The 25,649-nt window shown below is 46.3% G+C and overlaps 1 protein-coding gene across 1 annotated transcript in view; it reads left to right on the forward strand.

Annotated features, from left to right (window-relative positions):
* The first annotated feature begins 2,406 nt into the window (after positions 1–2,406).
* FAM83D (family with sequence similarity 83 member D) overlaps positions 2,407–25,649 on the forward strand; it is a 44,523-nt gene continuing 21,280 nt past the window's right edge. Inside the window, exon 1 of the mRNA XM_078652153.1 lies at positions 2,407–2,969. Within this exon, the coding sequence (XP_078508279.1) occupies positions 2,493–2,969 (477 nt within the window). The 5' untranslated portion in view covers positions 2,407–2,492. The remainder of the gene's footprint in view (positions 2,970–25,649) is intronic.

Consider the following 25,649-nt stretch of genomic DNA (forward strand, 5'->3'; position numbering starts at 1 on the left):
CCTCTCCCCTCCGGTCTCATCCTGCCCAACCTATAACATCTTTCAATGGTACTGCTTTCTTTCATCCATCTCTCACCAATACTTCTCTCTCAATTCTGCTTATGTTCCCTTGCTGGTTCTGTCTCTCTACCACACATCTTATCCATACACTCCCCTTCAACTCTCATCTCTCCTCTAGCCGCATTACTTATTTCCTTGTTCTGCTGCCTTTACATTCACCTCTCCCCTTCCATCCTCCTGAAGCATCTTACCGTTGTTGATGATAACCCTTTTAAATTCCCCTTCCCCTCAATGCTCTACTCTTTTTCTCATCTTTCCCTCAGCTTTCTGTGATTGAATCCAGAAATATAAGACAACAACTGACTTGCATCTAAAAGAAGCCAAGGGTATTGCTTTTTTGTCACTGGCTGTTTAAGATAAATGAGTAACAACAATAAATTATTTTACATTCACCCTGCAACTGTTTTGACCAATGAGTACCTCCTTCACACACATTTGCACAGAATAGCAACTGCAACTGGAATACGGGACTGTTGCTCAGTGTGCTCTTCAGAGTGGCCATGTATTGAATGACCATGTATTCTGGACACCTTTTTGACCCACTGACAGGCAGTGTGAAAGTTGAACTGCATTCTGCCTCAACTCCAAAGCACTGAACTGTAGCCTGTTATAAACACCTGGAGGCGACTCACTCCGATGTGTGCCCCATACAAGAGTAAAATGCTGTGAAATGAAATACAGAAACACACATCCTGGACATAGCTAACTCTTGGGGAATGCAAGATTAAGTAAAGCATGTGAAATATAAACAGGAACAAAATCGCTGTCATGGATTACCCTATCATGCAGTGAGACTGGGTCAGGAAATAGGCCCAGCACAAAAATAAAAGTGGCCCCCATTAGTAAATTAGTTAGCTAGAAAAGTGTCAAAATTAGAGCAGTTTTTAACTTGTAAAGACATGCTGTTTACGTTTTTTGTAAGGTATGGGAGATTGCATAGATTTGATTTTGCTGCAGGCAATGTTTGTTTTAACATCATGAAAATCAACATTAAAAATATGTTCATCTGACCATAAAGCAGGCAAACAAACAGCCCAAAAAACAGGTCAAATACTAACCTGGCAGATTAGACCATTACACACTGCCTGATTGCCCTAATGTCCAACCCAGCCACACTGTTATACAATTATTGTGCTGATACAGGATCATTGTTTTTGTAGGTAAAGTAAGGGACATGAATATAGGGTCCGATAGGGGCCGGTTTCAATGTCGATTTTAATTTACCACCAGGTAAAGACTCGAGGGACCTAGCACACTGAAAGCCCTAGTCCAGCCAATTTTACATTCTGATTGTGCTCCTCTTCCTGCACCTTTTGTCTGGCTGCTATCTCACACCTATCTGTCCCCCCGCCCCCTCTCACTTGATTCCGTATTTCGTACCCCTTTCATTCACTCTGTGCTCCCTTTCCCTCGTCCTGGATGAGCTGAGCGGTTTTCAGTGTGAGGTGCCGTCAGTCTACCTTTTCTTTTGCGCCCTGCAGCTTATCCTGCTTCTTATTCAACCAGGGGTAGGGCGCACTTCACAGGTGAGGGCTCTTGAATGACCTTTCTAATCGCTGCTATCCTCATGCAGATGCAGCGATTAGACCAAGAGAGACGGACTGGCAGGCAGATATTGATTAAATCCCTTGGGCCTCCTGGGCCCCCTGGGCCTCCAAACTCTGAAGTATTTGAAAGCGCGAGGCCCCCTGGCTGCGAGGCCCTGGGCAGCTGCCCACGCTGCCCACGCCTAGCGCCGGCCCTGAAAAAACCCATAAACAATTCTAAAAGCACTAACTCTAATGGTGCGAGACCTATTGCATTTCCAATGCTTGTTTTTATTGAAGACAAGAAAACATGGGAGTAAACAGAGAGGCTGGTCAAGGCTGGGACGGTCGAAGCTGATACTTCCCATGAGCTCGGCTTGTGGATCAAGCTTGGTAGAAACAGGCTGGTACAACGAAAGAGCTGCAGCCGATCACCACTAAAGTACCAGTAAAGGATTACGCGTCACGTGGCTGGCAAATGGGCGGGGGTGCGGGCAGCGCCAACGGGGGAAAGGGGTGGTCACAGGACGAAGAAGAAGGATGAGCAGCACAAAAGGATATGGGGAGGCCTCTGAAGACTGGGTGCTTGGCACCGCACAGGGGAGGCGGGGTATGCAGGTGTGGGCCGGGGGGGGGCAGGTAAGAGGCTGGGAATAGGTGAGCGATGGGCAGGGCGCGGCGCGATGGGTTGGAGTTGGCAGACAGGGGCCGGGCCCGGGGAGGAGGGCAGGCTGTCAGCGGACCAATAGCTGCAGGAGCGCGCGGTGTTTGTATTTAAATGTCATATAAAGGCTGAGGCAACAAGCTTAGCTGCTTCCCTGCCACTGGCTTTTAAATTTACCTGTCTATCTTGTCCCCCTGCCGTCTGTCTGCTGCTGCCCCGCTGAGGCTCCCGGGTTCGGCTTCATGGCGAACCAGTCGCAGTGCCTGGACGACCTGCCTTCGGGGCACCTCTGGCCCCGGCAGTGGGACGAGGCTGCGCTCCTGCAGCGGGACCTGTACAGCGAGGCGCAGCGGCTGGCGGTGGAGCAGCTGCTGGCCGGGGGGCGGGACGCCTTCTGGGCATTCCTAAAGAAGGAGAAGGTGGTCGCCTTCCTGTCCGAGGAGGAGATCGATGCCATCCTGGCCTCGGCCATCCTGCCAGGCGCCGAGGATGGGGCCGATCTGTCCCTGCTGTCCGCCTCCATGGACTGCTCTTCGGTCACGTATTTCCCCGACCGCTCCGACGTGGAGCCCCCGGCGCTGGAGCTCGGCTGGCCCGCCTTCTGTGCCGGGTCCTACCGCGGAGTGACGCGGGCCGAGGTGCACTTCCAGCCCAACTATGGAGAGTGCATTTACAGCTGCAAGGACGCGGTGCGCAAGCTCATCCGGGGGGCTAAGGAGGTGAGTTGCGCAACTGTGTGTGTGTGTGGGGGGGGGGGAGGGAGGGGGTAAACGACCCATTGCTAGGCGTGCAGAACACCAGCATTAAGGCTGTGACATCAGGTGCTATGACATCTGACAAAGCCTACATGTTTGGGGTGTTTTTAATGCAAAACTAGGATCGGGGTTTCCATTTCCATTGCTTGCAAAGGACCCCTTGCACCCTTGCAATGACATTCAGTTCATTTTAGATTCACTGACTCCTGAATTCTGAGCCGGGCGCTGCCATAAACAGTGCATCGGGTGCAGTGGCACCGGGGACAAGTGATATGAACGGCACTGTTGGCCCCAACGTGGTTGGCTTTAGCACCCAAAGTGAACACGGGCGGTGCACGTTTTGTTTACTTGCATCAGAGAACACGAACCAGTGCTACGCTGCTGTTCTAAGTAAACATTAATGTGCTTGCATAGCCCTCGTGCTGACAGCCGCGTGCCGTTGCACAGCGCAATAAATGCCCCGTGCAAATATTGTCCAATAAAATATTACGCTCTCTGGATTTCAGAAACACGGAGGACACAGGCCGCTACTCCTGCATTCTAACTTTACTATACTATTTTTTGCCCTGCTCGCCTTCATAAGGCTCTGCCATTTCATTGAAATCTAATGATTTATTACGCGCGTTTTCAAAACATGCTTTTGACAGAAATGTTGCCTTCACTTGAATTTCACTTGGAAGTTTGTGTATGACTCCCATTTAATGACCCAAGGCCTCTCAGGGGGTTGACTACCTGTTACACTTTCAGTGGTCCACTCACCTCTAACCTTTTAAAGGTTGATAAACGCATAGAAATAATATTAATACCTGCTGCTGGTAGGGCTATAAAGCATCAAGCCTATGACCGCACTTTATAAATATTTGTTCATGTTGAGATTGCAGCTAAAATGAATTTGGGTGGTTAGAGTAAATTATGCGGCTCAGGACTATAGGGGATACTGGGTGAATCATGGGGACATGTGAGGCGGTCGTCCGTTTAACCTGAGCACGTGCTGTAGGGGTCAGATTATGACAGAGTTAAATATATTTGACCCAATGCTTTAAATTGCCAGGTATTGGAGTACTGACCACCTGCCCTTCTTTCATTTGAACGGTAGAGTACCTGTCTGCACTTCTGAGCACAGCAGGGGGAGGGGGGTGAAGTACCAGCTTCCCTGCTTGACTACATTGTGTTATCCTGGGCAACTCGTGTTGTCCCCGTTGAATAAATCCATTATTTGTAAAAGAACTGTCTCGTTTGGAGACGCTCTGATCACCAGGTTAGAGAGACGGTTTGGCAGAGAGCGGAAAGGGACGCATTCGTGTACATGTCACAAAAGAGAGGCGAATGGATGGAAGAGGAGAGAGCGGAACGGCCTCTGAGTGTAAATGGAAATTAGTCTGAACAGCCCACCACACCTTCAGAAAGAAAAAAAAAAGCATCCGACCGTTAAGATGAGCCAGCCATTGCAAGAAGAGCCACGTGGTCTAGTGCACCAGACTGCTTACACCCAATTCTGTTGACACATCGACCGCTCCACATTTAAAGCTAAACATCGACACTACCCACCCACACCGAATATGCAAACACAAATAACAGATGGTAGAGGTGGGACGTGGGAGCGCCAACAAATTACAAAAGAGCCGAGACAAAGCTCTAGCTTGACTCTTGCAGCCAGATTCATCAAGCCCAAAAATGACTCCCCATTCATTCCTATGGGCCTTTAGGCCCATAGGAATGAATGGGAAAGCTATTCCTTATTTGCGATTCGCAATTAGCGAATCGCAAATAAGGAAGCAGTAGAAATCGCAAAAAATATTGCGATTTCTACATGAATCCCGTTTTGCGAGTCTTTAATAGCGATTCCTTAAAAATCGCTATTAAGGACTCGCAAAACATGACGATGATGAATCTGGGGGTTAGAGCCGTGCACGAGCCAAGCCAGGAAAATGTTGAAGCATGCGATTTGTGTAAATAATGGGAAATATGATAACATTTTTTTTAAAAAATGTGTCTTTCTTTAACACGCGGATTGGTTTCACCTTGGTAGATCCGACGATATCACTGCATTGATAGTCATTTCTCAAAAGTGATATTTTTTTAACATGCACATCGCAACCTTCAAGCTCCCTCGAGCCTTATGCAATGCCATTGGTGAACTAACTGGTAAGGCATTTGTCCTGTGCATCCTTTGTGTGACCTAGATTCTTACTGTAGGTGGAATAACACTACAGTCTAGTGAATTAAACACAAGTGAGAGATTTGGATAGAATGACACCATTTACTCACGCAGAGAAGCCGGGATTGATTGCAGGTTTTCTACTTCCACACTAGGCAATTCAGAGACCAGATGCATGTCTCTTTCTCTCTCCTGTTTTACATCAACTTTTAATACTTTATCTTTAATTTTTAGGCACATGAGGTTAGAGCCTGTGTGACACACAAAAGCCACATGGGGAAGGAGGAGATTAAAATAATGAGTAAATGTTGAGACATAGCAGGGATTTTAATAGAAAGTGTGACATGTAGTGGCACAGTATGGCTGGAGGGTAGATGGGAAAACATGGAAAGCCAAAGTACACTGTGGTGGAATAAAGGACGTGGGGGCATATTTACAAGCCCCTATCGCCAAAACAATGTCACTTTTAGTGACGTTGTGTTGACGATATGGGCTTCGCCTTATTTACAAGGCATCGCTAAGCCGCTTAACGCAGCCTTGTAAATAAGGCACCCTTTCATGCTGTACTTAGCGTGAAAGGGGAGGGCAATGGGTGTTGCGGTGGGCATAAATAAGAGGCAGCACCAAAATTAAGACCAGGGAAAACCTGGTCTTAAGCAGGCGAAACAAGGAGAAATGCTTTAACCCCTTCCATGCTGCTGTCGGCCATTGGCCGACGGCAACGCTTCCTTGCTGGTGCTGCCGTCGGCCAATGGCCGACGCGGCCCTGCCCGTTTTGCGGAAGTGCCGCACTTCCGCAAAATCGCGGGCTCATGGGAGGGGTTAATTCCCCTCGTTTTTGCTGTTTCCATGTGTGCTGCCTTGTGCAGCACACATGGAAACAGCAAATTGTCATTGATTGTGTACTGCACATCAACAATAAAATAAAAAATATGACGTTATGCAACTTCTATGCACATAGAAGTTTAAAAATGCCATGAATGATTGTTTATGTGCAGGAAGAGAGACCTTCCTGCACATAAACAATCATTTCCCCCAACGCAAACACCCTTTCACTATGGTGCAAGTGTGCCTGCGTTGGCGCTAGGCAGCGGAACTCGGCACCAGCGCAAGGGGAAACGCAGGGGTGCACCGCATTGTTGTGAATACGGCGCATCCCTTCGTTTTTAGAATGGAGAAGTGTGGCATTAGCAATGTCTGCTTAATGCCACGCTTCTCCATTCTGTTGTAAATATGTCCCAGGGTTGGGGGAGAGGTAGGAGGGAGAATGGTAATTGAAAAATCACTTGCACAGATGAGAACAATCTAATATACAAATGTACTAATTTGGTTATCGCTAAATGTTTTATTTTTCAACAAAGAAAAAACCTCATATCATTTTTTTGAGAAACGGAATAACAATTAGTTACATCAGCTTCAAAAAGCTCCTAAGAAACGAAACCGGTCGATTAATTGAAATCCATCTAGAAAGAAATTTGGGATGAATAAAGCAAATACAAAAAAGAAAAAATCTTTTTTTTTTACTATTGTTGGGACGGGAATGTCACTTGCATGTTGAACGGTCTTGTTTTCCTGAAGTGCTCCACTACGTGTATCTGGTATCCAGGGTCTTGATTTTGGCACTGGTGTCATGCTAATCTAGCATGTGCGCAGAAGCCTTGGCTTGTCCCGCGACATGGGTAAGGTCCTTTATATGTCCTGTGACCTTGAACAACACACAAAGCATGCCCTCATTGACTGTCATTGGACTACTGTCACTGTCGTGGATTTAACACATAGAGCGGCAGTGGCAGAGTAACGTACTTCATAAATCCTTAGTTGTGACCAGATCTTTTTATCTATCTCTGTCACTGGAATGGAGGCCTACTGGCCCACTTGTGTAATGCTCTCTTTCTGGTTACTCGTGCTAACATTCTGAGTGTATCTCATGCATGCCTGTATTTGTAGCCTGTGTGGTACATTCATGGTGTGTGTGCATATCTGTGAATAAGCTAGAGTAATGGCGGCCTGTGGGATCCATTTTGAGTCCCGCCGTGCAGGCCATCGCAAAAGATGGAGGTGACATTGTTTTCTCAGACCGTGAATATGAGTACTTACATTCTTGAAGCTGGAGGAAGGAGACACTGATGTTAGGAGAGTGGTGAAAGTGGTCCTTTAGAAATGTAATTAGGTATTTTCCTTGGCAAGGAGCTGCTGAGTAATCTTCCTAAATACTGGCATTAGGTATCTTGTAGGCCGTGAGGGTTGGGATTGCAGACTTTGTTATGCAGAGTGATAAGATCTTTAAGTGAGGGCCATCCTCCTTGTCTTTCTCTGAGTACGCCATTTTGGTGATGACAGCCAAGTGCAGAGATCTCATACCTCTTTGTGCCTATATTGTGGCTGCTCCAGTTAGGAGACTCCCCTGCTGAGGAAGCATCACTCTAAACTAAGGCTGTGTCTGGAGAGCAGCCTGGGAAGGATGCTTGAAAGGAAACCACCTGAAACTAGCTTTACTCCTGCAGACGGTGGATACATACCTCATATCTGATTTTGGTGTATAAAAGTTGGGCCTCACTACTGCACTTGTTCCAGTTCCAAGTTGTCTATGGCAAAGAAAGGGAGTGTTCGGCAGGACTGCTGTTGCTCCAGAGCTGGTGTCTGACTGACAAGCATATTGGTGGAGTTGAAGGGACATCACCAGGAACTTTTTAACTGTCCTGAATTGCCTGGAGTTCTGACTGCATGCTGAGGGAGGAAAAGGAATTCCAACCTTGCAGGAGAAGTGTCTTTCCCGGAGGACAGAAGTGCAGTCTTTCCAAGGTGTCTGATGCACGCAGGTGAGACTGAGAAAAAGCGATTGGAGGGCTCAAGTGTCTGGGCCTTTCGCCTACTGGTGCTCGTTCCAGGTAGGAACCTCTATCAGTGCAAACACAATTGTCAAAGCCTAGTCAGGTGTGCGAGTGTTTGACCCAGTGGAAACTGACAGTTTAAGAGTCGGCCTGTGCAAATTGCGCCTGCGTAGAGAAATTGACCTGTGCATGGTTGTCACTGTCTATAGGGATAGACCTATGTGTGGACGCAAATGCCTAGCGTGATTGGCCTGTATGTGGCCACAACTGCCCAGAGTGATCAGCCCGTCTGTGGGGCTGCAGCTACAGTGCCTGTGTGGCTTACATCTGCCAAAGTTGTGACAAGCAAGAGCCCTGCCCTTTCATGACTAAGGCTCCCTTTTTTCCGTTTTTACTGATTTTTTTACACATAAATACAGATTAAAAACATTTATTTTCTTGTCTGTATTTATTTTTAAATGTGGATAAAAATGGAAATTGGGTTGCTTTTGGAGTAATTCTAAATACTGTCTGCCGAGACTGCCAGGCCACTAGCTGCGTGGATTGATAGGTAAGGGGTTAAAAAATAAAGGAATTTTAGTTAAGAGGATTTAACAGCAGTAGATATGCACAAAGTTGACATATTTTCCTATAAGTGCATTGATTTATGTTCTGCTGATGTTCACAGCATTGAAACCGGTCTGGCTTTCAGGATTGAGTGCATATTTATTGGTTAAATAAATGTGGAAATATACTAATTTCAGCTTAATTTCTCCATAAAACACAAAATAAATATGGATATATACAGACGGAAATGTCAAAAAATTAGATAAATACCATAAAACCGGGAGCCCTATTCATGACCCTTTAAAGGACTGCCCTTCCGGTGTGGGCCCAACTGCTGCAGCACTCAATGTTGGTCCATTCAGGACGTGAAAGCCCAGAACTGCAGCGTCCTCTTCTGTCAGATGCAGTACACGAGTGCAGACCCATCGGACAAAGCTAGATTTACTGACGATGCTTCCTGCCGGCATGTAACCTCTTGGGAGAGAGGATGCAAGTATGATTGAGAGCCTTGCTGCTCCACCAATCCAGCAGGGACTGATCCACTGCTTTGGTAAGCTTGAGATTGAGGACAAAAAACTGAGCACCCTGATTTAAGGAGTGATATGCCTGCTCCTGAGCCATGTTTACACTGCTAACTTATACCTCAAATAAGGGAGGGCCCCTAGACCTTCAAGGGGGAAGACATAAGGACACTGATAGAGGCAGAGGACTGCCTGGATTGACACCAGAGAGTCACTTAATTGAAGTTTTGTTCTAGAGTGTGTTGAAAAGTGTTTTTCTTTCTCGTACAGATATGCCCTGCATTAGACATTCCTTTATTATGTTACTGTGTGATTGTCAGGCTCTGAGCTTCAGCACTCCTATACTATTCCCAGAGAAGTCTGTGACTGCTCACCACAGCTACTACTGAGAGTCAAGTGCTAATGGTATTATACTTGGCCCAGTTTCCAGAGCCATAGTAGGATGGACTCCACAACGTTAGAGGCAAATGTCCTCATCTGATCCTGCAGCCCAGTTTGCCCTTCTATCCCTGAGTAGGGTATAATAATTATCATTGTTCTACTAACATCAAACACACAACAGGTGATGTGAGGAATACTTGCGATAAGTCTAATCACTGAGTGCGAAGGGTGTGCCCAGATGTGGATTGTGTCCTCACTGTGCCATAGTAATCGCGCCTTACCTCACTAATGAGACCTAAGTAAGTTGAAACCAGTCTGTGGTTGTTTGTAGTCCCTTCTGGAGCGGGCCTTGCCTGGCAGTTTGGGATGGACTGTTCTCACGAGGAGCAGGGAAGGTACTGATTTTCATAAGGCAGCTTTTGTCTAGAGGTGCATAGTGGGCAATGTAGCCCGAACGACTGCCAGTGGCTGAGATTAATTCAAGCATTTACTCAGTGTAGCTGTTGTACTGTCATTTTGCATGCCACAACAGTCCTCTGTGCAAACAAGCCTTGTGCCTTTCCTTACTGTCTTACTGTGTTGCTCAACAGGAAACATCATGTTACCTATAAATGGTGTATAATAAAGAGCTCTATTCACCTCTTATACAGCACACACCTCCAGCTGAAATATCAGGAAAGATCATCTTTAAAAAACATTGTTTACTACAGAGAAATGTGAAATACCATTATTATTATTTATTTGCAAAATTCAAATTTTTTAGTACATTATTTGATTTTAGGTGCACATAAACATTTGGATTGCAAACTACACATCACTGACAAGCGAATCAGGATTCCATGCATTTTACGCCCAGTAAGTGTACTTCTAAATTAGGAACTTGTTAGAATGTTTTGGAATCACAGCATGTGCTAGTTTAGGATTAAGAGTGAGATTGTGGTGTGTCACCCAGGAAAAGTAAGTAAGCATGCACAAACTCCTAGATTGTATATATTTACATGTTCATTGGTGGCAGTGACCCATTCTGGAAACTCATGCACAGTTGCCCCCATCAATGGTAAGACTAACAGCCTTTTCCAGGGAAGGAGCTGAAAATGAACACCTTAATTAGTGTTCAGTGAACATAGTTTACTCTGTTGGGATCCTCTGCCTTCCTGAGGGACCAATGCTTGGCAAATTTAGAGTAGTCCAACAGCCCATTAGACAACACTCTAAATTGACAGGAACCGGCATAGTGGTGGTTCCTATCAATGCAGAAAATCTTTGAGGAAGGTACCGTCAGCCATGACAGCTATACGTCAAACCTTTGGATAAAACGTTTTTGTTTTTCAGGAACAAACTTAAAAAGTGACAATTTAACTTCTTTATTGAAAAACAAAAAAATAATTGCCCAATATCCTGGGGATATTGTTCCACGATGTGAGGGATTCGGCAGATCATAGGTTTTTGTTTGTTTCCTGCACCACGCCTCCATGTCTTTCCTGGTGGTGACAGACAAAGAAAAATACTTTACACCATCCACTCTAAGGGGCCGATTAGGATGGCGGTTAATCCGCATCCCCCGGGCCGGCGGAAGCCCCCGCCGGCCTGGAGGATGCGGATTAACCGCAGCAGCCACATACAACACCCACCGCCAGATTAGGATGGCGGTGGGATTGAGGTTGGACCAGCGGCGGACGGCAGGTCCGTCCGCCGCTGATCCGCGGGGTGGGGAGGGCCATTTGGTGACGGTGTCTGCAAGACACCGTCAGCCAAATTAGGATGTTCACGGAGACATGCTTTTCCGCGGCGGCTTATCCGCCGTGGAAAAGCATGTGGACTTTGGCTTTTGGGGGCCCGTTGCAGGCCCCCAGGGTGTCGGGGGTGGGGGTTGCACATGGGGGGTACCTATGGTACCCCCCAACATTTACATGCACAAAGCGGCAGGCACCGCGCGGTGCCTGCCGCTTTGTGCATGTAAATGTAATTCATGCATTTTTAACATTGCGGCGGGTGCTGCTTGAAGCAGCACCCGCCGCAATGTTAAAAATACAGGATGTGACCGCCAGGGTGGCGGTCACATCCTAATTTGCACGGAGGGACCGCCGCTGCCCCTGCAGACGGTCCCTCCACCTCTGGGTTGGCGGACGGACGAAGGTCCGTCCGCCATCCTAATCTGCCCCTAAATTAGGCGGACGGTGTAAAGTCTGTCCTTCAACGGCCCATACTCGTCGAGCAGTCTGAGGAATCATACCATCGACTGAGGCAACATGGGCTCCATTTACTGATTACTTATTATCCACCGACTTTATATGAGGCAAGCTGACCGAGGGTTTGGCATACAGGGTACTCTGTTGCTTTTCAAGTGGAGTGCACTGTCTGCCAAAATCTAAATCGGGCCCTGCATTTTTTGTTTTAAGACTCAGACACCACTCAGAATCTCAGCTGAAAACTGAATGCCTAGTAAATACAGAGTGTGAAAGGTTTGCTATTTACCAGGTGCGGTGTTTGCACAGGATTCAGAGTTTCAGACCTTGGAATGGTGGAACGCGTGCATACTGCACGTGTTTACACCCAGGCCGAAGTACGAAAAAGTGCTTGCTCTGTTTAGCTCCATTATTTGTTCCATGTTTTACCTGATGAAAATCTGAAATGTGCATGACTGAGGCTGCAATTATAGTCATATTAGGGCACAAGTTATAGTTACATGGGATAACTATAGCTGGTGAATCTCAGTGGTTTTGTTAGTTTAAAATGGTATGGGTTAACTGACATTTTCACCTCACTATAATACCTTCCCTTTAACCTTTGGTTTTGCCAGTATAAAAATATATAAATTATTCCTTTTTGTATTGCTTTCTAAAGCCTAATTTCCTATGGGCTTGATTGGGAAGTTGTAACTTTTATCCTTTATAAATCACATCTTTGTTCAACTTTTCGATGTTTTACTATCTTACAAATAACTTGGGTCCAAGATATTTTTGTGCGAGGGCAAAGTGGTATTTAATTTGGCAACAAGCCTGCCTGACTGATATGCTTTCATCCTCCTCACCTACGAGATACCAATAAGGATAAGGAATTAACTGGCCTGTAACGACAGAACTTGGGAACAAATGAAGGAGTTAAAGCAACTAACTTAATAACGTAAAACACAATATGTAAACCTATACCAGTAAACGTAGAAAAAAAATAATGTCTGTTGCACGTAGCCAGTTCCAAGTGACCCGTATTAGTGGTGGTTTACATGACCCTTTTGGGTCCGAAGTATCTTCTTTAAGAGGAGGGGTTCTCAACGAGGTTATTAGCCTGACTGTAACTGACTTTAGTAACCATAAGTTGGACACTATGGGCCCCTGGCAGCACTTTTGCAGTTCCGGAGCATCACTTTTTTTACACTCCGGTGGTGCCATGTGCCGCAGCTTATTTACAATTGCAAAAACATCAATTGATGGACAGAATGCAGAACAATGTCATACATTCGTCCCAGTACAGAGATCTGGACCTAAACCCATTGTTTTTTTGCTCACCATGCCATTCCAGTTTGGACCCAGCCATATGCAAATCAGTCTTGAACCTGCACCCAATTGGAACAGTCCAGCCCAAACTGCCAGGCCAGGTCCTTCCTGGACTGGAAACAAGTATCCTAGGACCGGTTTCAAGCTTATTTACAAGGCCACTAGTGAAAGGGACGTTCCATGGGTGTTCCTGTGGGTTTTCCCATGCAACACCCATGGATTCTGAACCATTCTCAGATTTACGAGGAATCGTAAACCTAGGAATGAGTCAGATTCTAATGCCACCACAGGGGTGGCGTTATGGAGGTGCAACGAGGAGAAATATCCTTATTTCTCCTTGTTTTTTCCTCTTTCTATCTGTGCTGCATTCTGCAGCACAGCTAGAAAGAGGAAAACACCTTTTGTGATTGTTTTGGTGCAAGAAGGTGTCCCTTCCTGCACAAAAACAATCACCCCTACAACGCAGACACCCTTCCACCATGGCGCAAAGGTGCCTGCATTGGCGCATGGCAGCTAATTGTGTGCCAGCGCTTGGGAAAAGGACAGGAATGTGCAGTATCTCATAAATACGGCACATTCCTGCCCTTTTTCTTTTGACGCAAGGCAGCGCTGCAAGCAAGATTCCTTGCGGCAATGCCCTGCGCCAAAACCTTGTAAATGAGACCCTACATACATAATCTACAACTTCCCTTTCACCATTGTCAATTAGGTTATAATTTATTTATCTGCCTCTGAAGACTAAGCCAACCTAGGATTTTGACAACTGACATTTTAGTCAGGTTTGCGATATTTGAAAACCAAGATTTAGGGAAAATATTCAAACATTCTGGCATGTTTTTTAAAGGTCTCCTTGGAGTGAATGCTGTGGAGGAGAACTGGGAATCCCCCCCATCCTTCCTAAAATCAATTGCACATTTGACTTTGATTAACTAGTCAGTCGACAAAAAGTTTTGACTCCTTCTGACCTGTATCCCATTTGAGTCAGTGACCTAAATGAGACATTCTGACTGGATCTGTCTGTGCTGCGATTTTGACTCGTACCCACGCCAGGCGATTTTGGTTTATGTTATGAATCTCCCAGTTGGATGCTTTTCATCTCCCCGTTTTTCTTCTTCCACACCTTCTTGTCTTTCAGTAATACAGCTTTAGACTTTGTTTAAAGAATGCAACACAGTGCAAAATAAACAAACGTTTTTTATCCAGAGTAAGCACTAGCTTCCAAGTTAATGGGATTGACTGAACTCGTGGAACTTAACCATCACCCTCTGGCAGAGTTGCGAGTTTCTTCATGCTATCGGTATCCATCGGGGACATATTTTTGTTGTAGATCCATTTTTCTCCAGTCTTCATTCTCGTTCCTCTGGGGTAGCCAGAGGCTACGAAGTAGATTCAGAGAAAAAATGAGTACAAATGAAAGAATGTGAACTATCTCTGACAGTGGGGCTACTGCTGACAGTGTCAGATTGTAGCAACAAGCTGAAATGACACCCTTTTAGCTTCCAGCGCCTGAAAACAATTCACTTTATTATTCTGGAAAGAAACATAGAATTTGTCAGCTAGTACACTCAAAAAAGCCCGTTCAACCAGCCTTTTCTTGAATCACAGACCTGCGTGGCCTTCAGGTACCTCCTCTTTCTATCTCAGGGATTTATTATTCTTTTTCTATTCATGTGTCACCTTCCATGCATTTGCCAGCCTTGTGTTTTTTTGGAGAGGGTGGGGATATATTTTAAGAGGCCACTCCCTAGAACTTCCTCCGTCATATCCAATTGTCTCCAATAGAAGTAGCAGCACTTGTAGAGAAAAACAGTCACGTGATCTGTACTTATTCCATCTCAGGACGTATTTCTTATTTTTCATACGTGGCTATAACCAATGCTTAATTTGTACCAGTGATCACCGTTGGTTAGAATCAGCCCTCATTTTTGGTGACTGCCATGTATTTTTCATCTTCAGTCTTTGACCCAGAGTGAAAGGGAGAAAACGGAGGAAGAGAAAGCTATGAAAACTGAGACAAAGGAAGAAAGCAGAGCAGAAAAACCTGCTAGAGTGAGATAAAAAGACAAAAAGTGTAGCATGGTGAAAGAAAGGGGGATAAGGTGGAATCAAACCTAGGCAGCCTCTGTATTTTGCAACCTCCGGCATACAGCAGCACAAGAAGAGGGCTCCAAAAATAAATGTTGGGCCTTTCATCTTGCAATGTAATTTTTTTAAACAAATTAAGCACTGATTCAACACAGAGTATCTGCTGACAGGACTTGTGGCTTCAGTCATCCTCCATTTTGGTCAAACAACACAACACCTTTTGAAATACACCAGTAACAACGTGATTTGGTGCCTTAAAAGGTCGCAGGTTATTTAACATAATATGGGTGTACATTTGCAGTTTATTGGTCATTCAACACATACACATCCATGTTATTGTATACGTTCATTGTCTTTGTACATTTATTGTTGTTATGTGGCCTTAGACAGTACAGTTCTGCAGGGAACCCCTTTTGGTCGGGCCTTTTTGTCTGAGGTTCTAGGCTTCAACTTGCTACAGAGTTTAGTCGGTGTCCGTCAGGACCTGCCCGGGCTGCAAGTGCCGTTCCGCTTGCCCTGGACCTTTTGCTGGCCCCTCGCTTGCTCGTTAGGGGCCCTGCTGTGTGACATCCCAAGGACTCTGTGCGGGCCCTTCCTCTACTCTTCCTGTGGCTGTGTCCTTGTTATTTCGCTCCCTCAGTACCCCTGCGTGAGGCCTTGTGGGAGCATCCCATCTTCTCTGTCTGCGGCTGTGTGCCATCATTCGCTCCCTCAGTACCCCTGTTGTGAGGCATCCCAAGGACACTGTGTGAGCTTTCCATCTATCTCTAGTAATTTTTTCTCTGTTGCTATATTTCTTGAGTTTCTTCCGCCACGCTACCTACGATTTACGATCGGAGGGAGCTCTCCCTCTCTCTCTACCCTTTTTCCTTATCAGAAACCCATCTGCTCTAAGACCCTACAATGTTTAGCAGGAACATGTCCATCCCCACCAGGTGTACCCCATCGTTCAAATGATAACCCGGGGATCTCAGGTTTATGAAACCGTATCTCACAAACCCCCAGCCGTTGGCCCTGCATAATTTTGACATGGTGATATTCAGTTTACGTCTTGACTTCTCTACCGACACCAGATCCACGGCCCCTCCCCATGCTTAGCGCACTATTATCTCTGAAAAGATAACCTTGGCCGGGAGGATTAGTCTTGCTATGGCTGTGAGGACCGCATGCATTTTTTCCAAGAGGCCCCAACTCCTATTTCTGCTGCATAATGCATTTCCCTCCCAGGTGGATCACTACCGCATCCAGTTTGCCACCCTGCCCCACTTCTTCCCACACTGCGGTGAGCAGTTGGTCCCATTTCATTTCTGGTCGCCCCAGCCAGATTACTTCCGTGTCCCGCAGCCATATTCCTCCGACTTCTTGTCTGGCCGCTGCCCTTCGTATCTCCCATCATATTTCCCTTTTGTCCCATAGGGATCTCACCCCCTCTCTAACCGCCGCCATGTGAGTTGTGAACCATTCCATGTCTTGGCAATCCCATTCAATCACTGGCCATGTTTGCATCTTCTCCCTGTAGCCCTCGTCCTATTTTAACCAAGCATCACCCTGCTATTTTTGTTGTGCATCATGTATTCTCTGCTCGTAAAGAATTAGGGCTGCTGCACTCTGGGGGATTGTTCTATGACTACACATTCTCTACATCTTTATGTATATATGTTGAGATCTTCTCTTTCCACCCTCTGTTTTTTCATTTCATTCCCCTTCTTTCCGTCTCTCATTACCAGTATGAAACTCCTGCATCCGTGGTAGTCAATTAAAAAGGTCAATGAGGAAATAGTGCACATCATCTATAGAATAATACTCTTTACTGCCTTGCAAAATATGTTTCCATCTCTCCTTTCCTAACTGCTCATGCTCACCCTCAGATCTGATGAGTTTTTACCTCTTCAAAGAATTTCACAGTGAGGCCACCTCTTTAGGTCTCACCTTTCAGGTAGCTTTTAGTTGTCTGTTGTGTAAGACTTAAGGTGTCCAATACCAATGCATACAGTGGGCTTTGGGTCAGCTCATTGCTTAACACTGGTTGGCTTTCCGGTCACTGTCGTTTGCTTGCTTCTTATTTAATGCCTTTCGTTCCTACTGTAGTGTGTGTCCCTCCACTAGAGCGCAGCTTCTGTACCATTCTTTGGATTAGATGATTTGCATTCTTCCACTGCTTCCGTTGATGATGCTCAGGAAAAATAGGGATTTTTATTCTGGAAGTGTACATCAAAATGCTGTTGTAGGTGTTCTCTGGGTTCATGCTGCCCTTTTGAGCCTGTCCCGCATACCACTGAGATCACCACCACCTAAAAGACCAGGGGCCTCATTTATGAAAAGTGACGCATTGCTGCGTGAAAACAGTGATGCGTCACTTTTTACTGCGTCCTCCTTGCGACACCAATGATGCGTCATATTTACAGTATGACGCATCATGTCGCAAGGAGTTACAGATACGTCAGTATTTCTGACGTATCTGTAAGCGCAAAATTCACGCATTGCTGGGGTGTGTCACAAAAGTGACGCAACTCCAGCAATGCGTCCTTTCACATGGGGAAAGCCCATGTGAAAGGGCTTGCGTTAGTCTTACACCTGCTGTGAGGCAGGCGCAAGATTTTGACGCAACAGCGTCCTAAAAGTGACGCAGTGAAATCTCATAAATTTCACTGCGTCACTATTATGAGGCTTTTTGCGGGGGAACGCCCCCTCTGCATACATTATACCTGACGCAGGTATAATGTAGCGCAGGGGTTTACAAAGTGACGCATCTGCGTAGATGCGTCACTTTGTAAATAGTGCGCAATAGGAGGCATGTTTTACGCCGCCGATGCGTCACAAAAAGTGACGCATCGGAAGCGCAAAACTGACGCAAGGCCTCATAAATGAGGCCCCAAGAGAGTAGCCATATTTAGGGACTCTTGTAGTAGATGTTTTCAATTCATCTTCAGAAAATTGGACACACAGTGTGAGTTCTGGTTCAGAGAAAATAAGCCTGTTCCATGGCCAGCATGTTTGGGTGTAGGAGTTTTGTGCAGAGGTCATCGGGTTTAGATTTGATTGGCAGGCTACTTTGAGGTCACTAGGGGTTCTTCATCAGAAATGCCATATAGTTTGAGGAAGATGATGAATGAGGACATTCCTTATAACAATTGGAATAATTCAAGAACTGAATCAATTATTCATTCAATTCCTTAAACAATGCCGAACATCTGGGTGGATCCAAATGAGGCCATTGTGTATTGCAAGACAAATGATAAGACGTGCTAGCTGGAGCTATAATTAAGATGACTAGCGCTTTGTGAAGTCATCGGTAACTAGAACTTTGCAGTTAGTTTATGTGCAGGTTTCGGAGTAATCGGGAACTACAAACTTGCAGTTCGTTTATGAGTGGCCTTAGAGTCATATGTGGGAGGATTTCAAAAAGGTGGGTTTAGGGTAGTAATGCCTTGCAGCCATAAAATGCTGGGAAACAATCTTGATCTACACTAAATAACCTCGTTTTTAATATTATATAATATCCCTAAACTCCATTAATGTGTCATAAGCCTCACTTGTGGAATGTGTGAGGTTGTGCCGTGCGGAGGTGTTGAAGCCTAGTATTGTTGGAATGTTGGCATGATTGACAGACATCCTGCCTTGCCACTTTTCACTGTTTAGCTCTCTAATCCATGTTTCTTCTGATCTTCTCTTAGCCTCTGCCTCACCTTTTTCTTTATTGCCTCTCAGCCTCTTTTTCGGTCCGTTTTCCTCCATAGTTATATCTTTTCTGTCAGGGCCTGGACTGCACCCCTCCTTTCTTCTCTGCCATTCTCTCTGCACTTTCCACATCCATATGTCTAGCCCGGGAAACAACCTTTAAAACACAGTCATCACATTGCACTACATTTACAACGCAGTCATTACATCGCAACATCCTTTACAGCGCATGTCACTACAACGCAGCCATTACATTGGATGTCACTACTATGCATCACACTACAACGCATGTCACTACAACACAGGCATTAAAACGCATGTCATTAAAATGCATACCATTACAACACATAGTACCCCTGCACTATCCAACACTTACCCTACTGTTGCACCCCCTGGAGTTAGAATAGTCATTTTTACCCCTACACTATCCAACACTTACCCAACACTTACCCTACTGTTGCACCCCCTGGAGTTAGAATAGTCATTTTTACCCCTGCACTTACCTTATATACAATGTGTTGGTTTGCGTTGTAGAGGTATAATGCGATGTAATGGAATGCGTTGTAAATGTAGTTTTAAAAATTGTGCTGTGATGGCATGCGATGTAAATGTATGCGTTGTAAGGGATTTTGCGGTGTAAAAACTTTGTTGTAAAGGCATGCGTTGTAACGTCATACATTCATCTAGCCCACATCTTTATCCATGCATTTTGTTCTGGCACATCTGCTCTTCCCTTCTGTCATACATCTAGACACTATTCTGTCCCCACCTGCGTCGCTCCTGGTACCTCATTCTGAGGATTTCAGGGACACCGGAAGGTACACAGGTCGGTTGAACCATTACTGCATCTTGCGTTTTTCCCCAGGAAGACACTTTCATCCCATTCCAAGATCCACGGGTTGGAGAGAGACCGGATATGCGATTTTGATACTACTACTTACTAGAACAAAATAATTTCTCTTACCCAGAGCTACAAAACTGCCTTTCCCCCCCTCGAGATAATTCCTCAAGTAAAGCATGGAGAAATCCGTGCAGGAAAAGGTGCTGGTCTGTGTGAAATCTGCCCGCAATCTGGAATATAAAAACAGTGTAAACGCTGTTTGACCCGGATTTGACTCACTTGGACCAACTCTGGAGGTGTCCTTTCACGCCTCTCATTTTACTTGGTGCACCTAGATGAGTGTCTGCCTCAGATTCACTTATCTGCTGGGGGATGTACGTTGTTACAACGCATGCTTTTACCACGCATGCTGTTACAACGTAGGTTTTACAACGAAAACCATTACAACGCATTGCTTTGGGGGATGCTGGATAGTGAATAGTTGAATTTACTATTCCAACTCCAGTCCCCGTGGATAGTAGGGAAGGTGTTGGATAGTAAATTAAAACTATTCCCTATCCTAGAGCGCCCCCCAGTGCAATGCGTTGTAATGGTTTTCGTTGTAAAACCTGCCTTGTAAAAGCACTGCATGGTAAAAGTTGCGTGGTAAAGGATGTTTCCCCTGCTGGGGATGCGTTTTCTGCTTCCTTCAGATCATCCACTCTGACCTCACCAAACAGGGCTTTGATCTGCTCCCCTCATCCTTCTCGAGTCAGTGGAGTGATCTTAGTGCCTTCCTAACAGCCCCTCTGTCCCCACTCTTTGCTTCCAATAGTTTTTAGTGTTCTTCACAGAATCTATACAATGTGTTTCATATGCAGCTGAGCGTATAAGCGTGGGCCCGTGTCCTTCACCTGTCCCATCTGCATTTGCTTGGGGCACTTAACGCTGAGTGCCTCGTAGCCACAACTACAAGTTATGATGGGGTCCAGGGATATTCTGCATTTAGAAAACAATGGGGACCGGATATTGCTAAGTGATGAGTCAGAGCCTAAACGCCTAAGATCATACCCGTGGACACCCAACCCTAAGGGCGAACGCCACAAAGCACTGAGCCAAGTCCAGTGTTTACAGCGGGCTCCTAGGTGCTGGCAATAGTCAAACCAATCACTTTGCAGACTGGAAAACTGAAGGCCTCTTTTGCTAACCAACGGATTTAAAGAACTTCTGTTATACTTTTCTCCTAACTCTTTTCATTTTATTCTCAGAATTTCCCCAACTTCACAAGCACTGTCTCTGGCTGCTGGTGAACTACTTTGACTTTTACGCTTATATATTTATATATTTATATATATATATATATATATCTATATATATATATATATTTTTTTTTGTCCTAGCCCTCCCCATGACTTCTCATGCTGTTTTCCTGTTTTCCTCCACATACCCTGAAAATGCCATAAATAAAAAAGAGAACACTCTCCGCTGCTATGCACGAATCCATTGTATAAAAGACAAATTCCTCTGAAAGCATAAGGGTTTGAAGAGAGTGAGCAATAGTTTTCGATAATGCGGAAAAACTGAATGATTTGAAAATTGGAACTGACCGCTTTTTTGAGAAAAACATCACTTACAGGAGCAAGGACAGAGAAGAAAGTGTCCCTCCTTTCATTGGGCAGGCATATCATCCATTGGCATCAAATTGGCTTTGAAATATTCTACAAGCATTAAAAATGATAAACCCGGGGGAAGACACTTTATTAAAAATTCTTCTCTAAGTGTCTCGGAAGTTAACATCGTGCTGGACAGACTTGCTCCTCTAAAAGGACCCACACTAACAAAATAACATGTTCCAAATCGTATGCAGTGCAAATTGTATCATTTGTAATTATACTTCATACTTGTTTCTGAAATTGTTTGTGTGCATGACCTATAAACACTGGTGCCTTTTTTGCGTGTGTGTTTTTTTTTTTTAAAGCATATGGTATAAGAAACACTTCACAAAAATTCATGGTGACCACACATCATACTGCAGATTGTTAAATCCCAGTGCAAACTAAGACAGCGAGGAGAGTAAAGGATCAGCAGCCTGGTCTTCTATGGTCCGTGGGGAATTAAGTGGCAAACATGATGCTGCGGTCTACCCAGACACTGATTGGTATGGATTCCGTGATCTGACCTCCTTGACCTCACCTCTTCTAATCTGACCAATTTACTTTTAGTGCACACTATGTGCCTGAACTTTCATTCTCTCTATGCATCCGGTTTCCTGTGGCATACTCTTTACTACTACTGACATCTTATGTATGTCTTCCCTGCACACTTCTTACACAGTCTTCCATCTCTAGATCTTGTGCACTGACCTCCCTCTTGATGTCTGGCCCCTCTCTTTCCATCTGACTACTTGAGTGCCGTCTTTCTCTTTGACTTCATGTGCACGGTCTTCTCCCTTGAATTCTTATGCACTACTGTCCCTCAAGAATTCGAATGCACCATCTTTACCTGAGAATTCTTGTGCAGTATCAACACTGCGCTCTTGTAACTGCTCTTCTTTCATTTTGACTGGTGCTTGTTCTCTCCTTTGGCTTTTTGTGCAATTTATTCCCATTTGAATTTTTGGGCATTGTTGTCCCTACTAATTTTTCTTTGCACCATACCTTCCCCTCTTATGTCATGCAGCGCTCTACCCCTTTGGCTTTTTTTTACATTGTCTTCCCTCCATATTTCTTATGCATTTTTAGGTCTCGCCTGTCGATGCGCATGCGCATCGAGCAAGCGAGACTATAGGGGCTCATCCACTCTTTATCCAACTTGCAAGGAATCGTGGCGATTCCTTGCAGTGCCCGTGACTTTTAAGCTCAATGCGCATGCGCATTGAGCTTAAAAGCGCGTGCACATGCCCCCAGCCGCCTGCCTTGCCTACTCTCCCGCCCCCTCACTTCTTGATTGCACGGCCGCTAGGCCGTGCCTCCCCTACTCTCCTCCTCCTACTCTGTCTGTTCCCGCACTCCTCCCACACCCCCGCTCCGCCCCCTCCCCTGCCTGCCATGTCGCTTCGCATTTACGAGCTTGCAATCTGCTTCTCCGCCCCCCTGGCAGCCAAACGCCTATCAGCCTCCCTCCCACCTCGCTCGCCTCAATGTCTTTATTTTCTCTCCCGGCCTCTGCTTATCCGTCCTCATCTCCTTCTATTCGGAGATATTTGTACACACTTGATCCTGTTTAGCTTACTGTCCTGCAGCCATGTAAGACGGGTGGTCTGCTGAGAACTGAACGCAAACGAAATGGTTTTAAACGTTTTGAAATCCTATCCAGCACAATCCTGGAAGCAATCACAGGGTGATGCAGGTCACTTCAGTGTAAAACCGCAACCAAACAAATCCCACAAGTGCGCTCACTCACACTTCATGTCACTAGAGCAAAGTTAACGGAAGTGAACAATTTATTGCTGCATCTCGGGCCAGTGGTAGGTGTTCTGCTTGTTAATACGAGTTTGTGAAATGAATGAGATCGTGTCAAAGGCAGACTGAAACCTGAAATGTAAAGCTTTTTTATTTAATAATGCTGAACGAATACGCTTGGCATTTTCGTTTGAAATGATTAGAAGGCTTGGCTTTCCTTAATGTGCTGCCATGTTTAAAACGGAAGCCTCGCACACCAACATTTCCCCCCCCCCCCCCCCCCCCCGCAAGACCGAGCCAGCAGGTCATAAACAGGACCTGCTGGCATATACACTTCGAGCGTGCCGCGGCTTGGCCAACAGATGGGACCTGGGCTGAGCCTCGGGTGCAGCCCCACCACACCTACCGCCCAGCGGAATTATAGATCACTCTTTACCCAACTAAACCCACTCCCCACCTACGTTTATGTGCTGCTGCTTATGCCTCTAGCCTCACGGGACTGCATCATCACCCACGTGTCCTTCCTGGCTCCCGCCCGAGGGCCCCCCCTCCTCCTTTTCAGAAGGGGGCCGTCCGCTCTGCCACACCTGCGTGCCTCCCCTACTCTCCTCCTCCTACTCTGTCTGTTCCCGCACTCCTCCCACACCCCCGCTCCGCCCCCTCCCCTGCCTGCCATGTCGCTTCGCATTTACGAGCTTGCAATCTGCTTCTCCGCCCCCCTGGCAGCCAAACGCCTATCAGCCTCCCTCCCACCTCGCTCGCCTCAATGTCTTTATTTTCTCTCCCGGCCTCTGCTTATCCGTCCTCATCTCCTTCTATTCGGAGATATTTGTACACACTTGATCCTGTTTAGCTTACTGTCCGCAGCCATGTAAGACGGGTGGTCTGCTGAGAACTGAACGCAAACGAAATGGTTTTAAACGTTTTGAAATCCTATCCAGCACAATCCTGGAAGCAATCACAGGGTGATGCAGGTCACTTCAGTGTAAAACCGCAACCAAACAAATCCCACAAGTGCGCTCACTCACACTTCATGTCACTAGAGCAAAGTTAACGGAAGTGAACAATTTATTGCTGCATCTCGGGCCAGTGGTAGGTGTTCTGCTTGTTAATACGAGTTTGTGAAATGAATGAGATCGTGTCAAAGGCAGACTGAAACCTGAAATGTAAAGCTTTTTTATTTAATAATGCTGAACGAATACGCTTGGCATTTTCGTTTGAAATGATTAGAAGGCTTGGCTTTCCTTAATGTGCTGCCATGTTTAAAACGGAAGCCTCGCGCACCAACATTTCCCCCCCCCCCCCCCCCCCTTTCCCGCAAGACCGAGCCAGCAGGTCATAAACAGGACCTGCTGGCATATACACTTCGAGCGTGCCACGGCTTGGCCAACAGATGGGACCTGGGCTGAGCCTCGGGTGCAGCCCCACCACACCTACCGCCCAGCGGAATTATAGATCACTCTTTACCCAACTAAACCCACTCCCCACCTACGTTTATGTGCTGCTGCTTATGCCTCTAGCCTCACGGGACTGCATCATCACCCACGTGTCCTTCCTGGCTCCCGCCCGAGGGCCCCCCCTCCTCCTTTTCAGAAGGGGGCCGTCCGCTCTGCCACACCTGCACAAACTACCTACCGACCAGCAGTCACTTAGAGGGCGGAGGACTGACTATATGATGGCACTGTGATGCGCGCTGACCCTCCTCCCTGCGTGCCCTGCCAGCCGTCCCACACATCTCTGCTACCCTCTCACCCTTCATCCCTCCCAAGGCCTACTGTAGCTGCAACGCCTGTACTCTGTAACATTGCCAGGAGAAAGACTCTAGGGTGTTGCGTCCCGCCCTTGCGTTTAAATACCCCACCACCCCAGCCAAACTCCTTGCTTCAAGTTCTGGCCGGGCTCAACCTACAGTCCTAATCTGCTGCCCAGCAAGTCCCCTGCCTACGCTACAGCTAACTTTATCTCTGCTCATACACTACTAGACTCAGTCTGCATATGTGCAAACTACTCCTACTTTGTGCAAATGCATAGATTGTGTGGCTGTGCACAAACGTAGATCTCACGAGCAGATATTTTGTGAAGGCTTCTCCTGTGTCTTGTGTACCTGCTACCCCTACAGGTAACTCATCTTCGATTGCGTGCACATGTACTCTCTGTGCTCACATGCTGCTAAAGCAGACTATGGGGGTCTTAAAATATAGCCTGCTTGTTCGTAGCAAGTCTGGGTACATTCAGGTTATATATACAGTGTACACGTGTCTTTTTTAGCATACACGTGCCATGCAGACCCAGCCCGCAAACATGGTTTATTCTGATCTTTTTTTAATCACACACGTAGGCCCCCGCTCCGCCCCCTCCCCTGCCCGCCGTGTCGCATTTCTCCTCCCCCTCCCCTTATCTGCCTTCCCTCCGTCTGTTCCCTCTCCCCGCTCCGCCCCCTCCCCTGCCCGCCGTGTCGCATTTCTCCTCCCCCCTCCCCTTATCTGCCTTTGCTCCGTCTGTTCCCTCTCCCCGCTCCGCCCCCTCCCCTGCCCACGATCCCTTTCTATTCTCCTTTACCACTCCACTCTGGACTCCTTCATTTTGTGCTGTTTGACATATTTCTTCTCTCATCCAACTCTTCTGCGGGCTCCCCTCCTTCCCACTGTAGTTTGCAACAAATCCATCCTCCTTAAACCGTGTACACCATTTGCCTTTCACCCCTCCATTCCCTCTCCTGTCGCTCCCTT

This window comes from Lissotriton helveticus, chromosome 7, assembly GCF_964261635.1.
Source record: "Lissotriton helveticus chromosome 7, aLisHel1.1, whole genome shotgun sequence".
Lineage (NCBI taxonomy): Eukaryota > Metazoa > Chordata > Amphibia > Caudata > Salamandridae > Lissotriton > Lissotriton helveticus.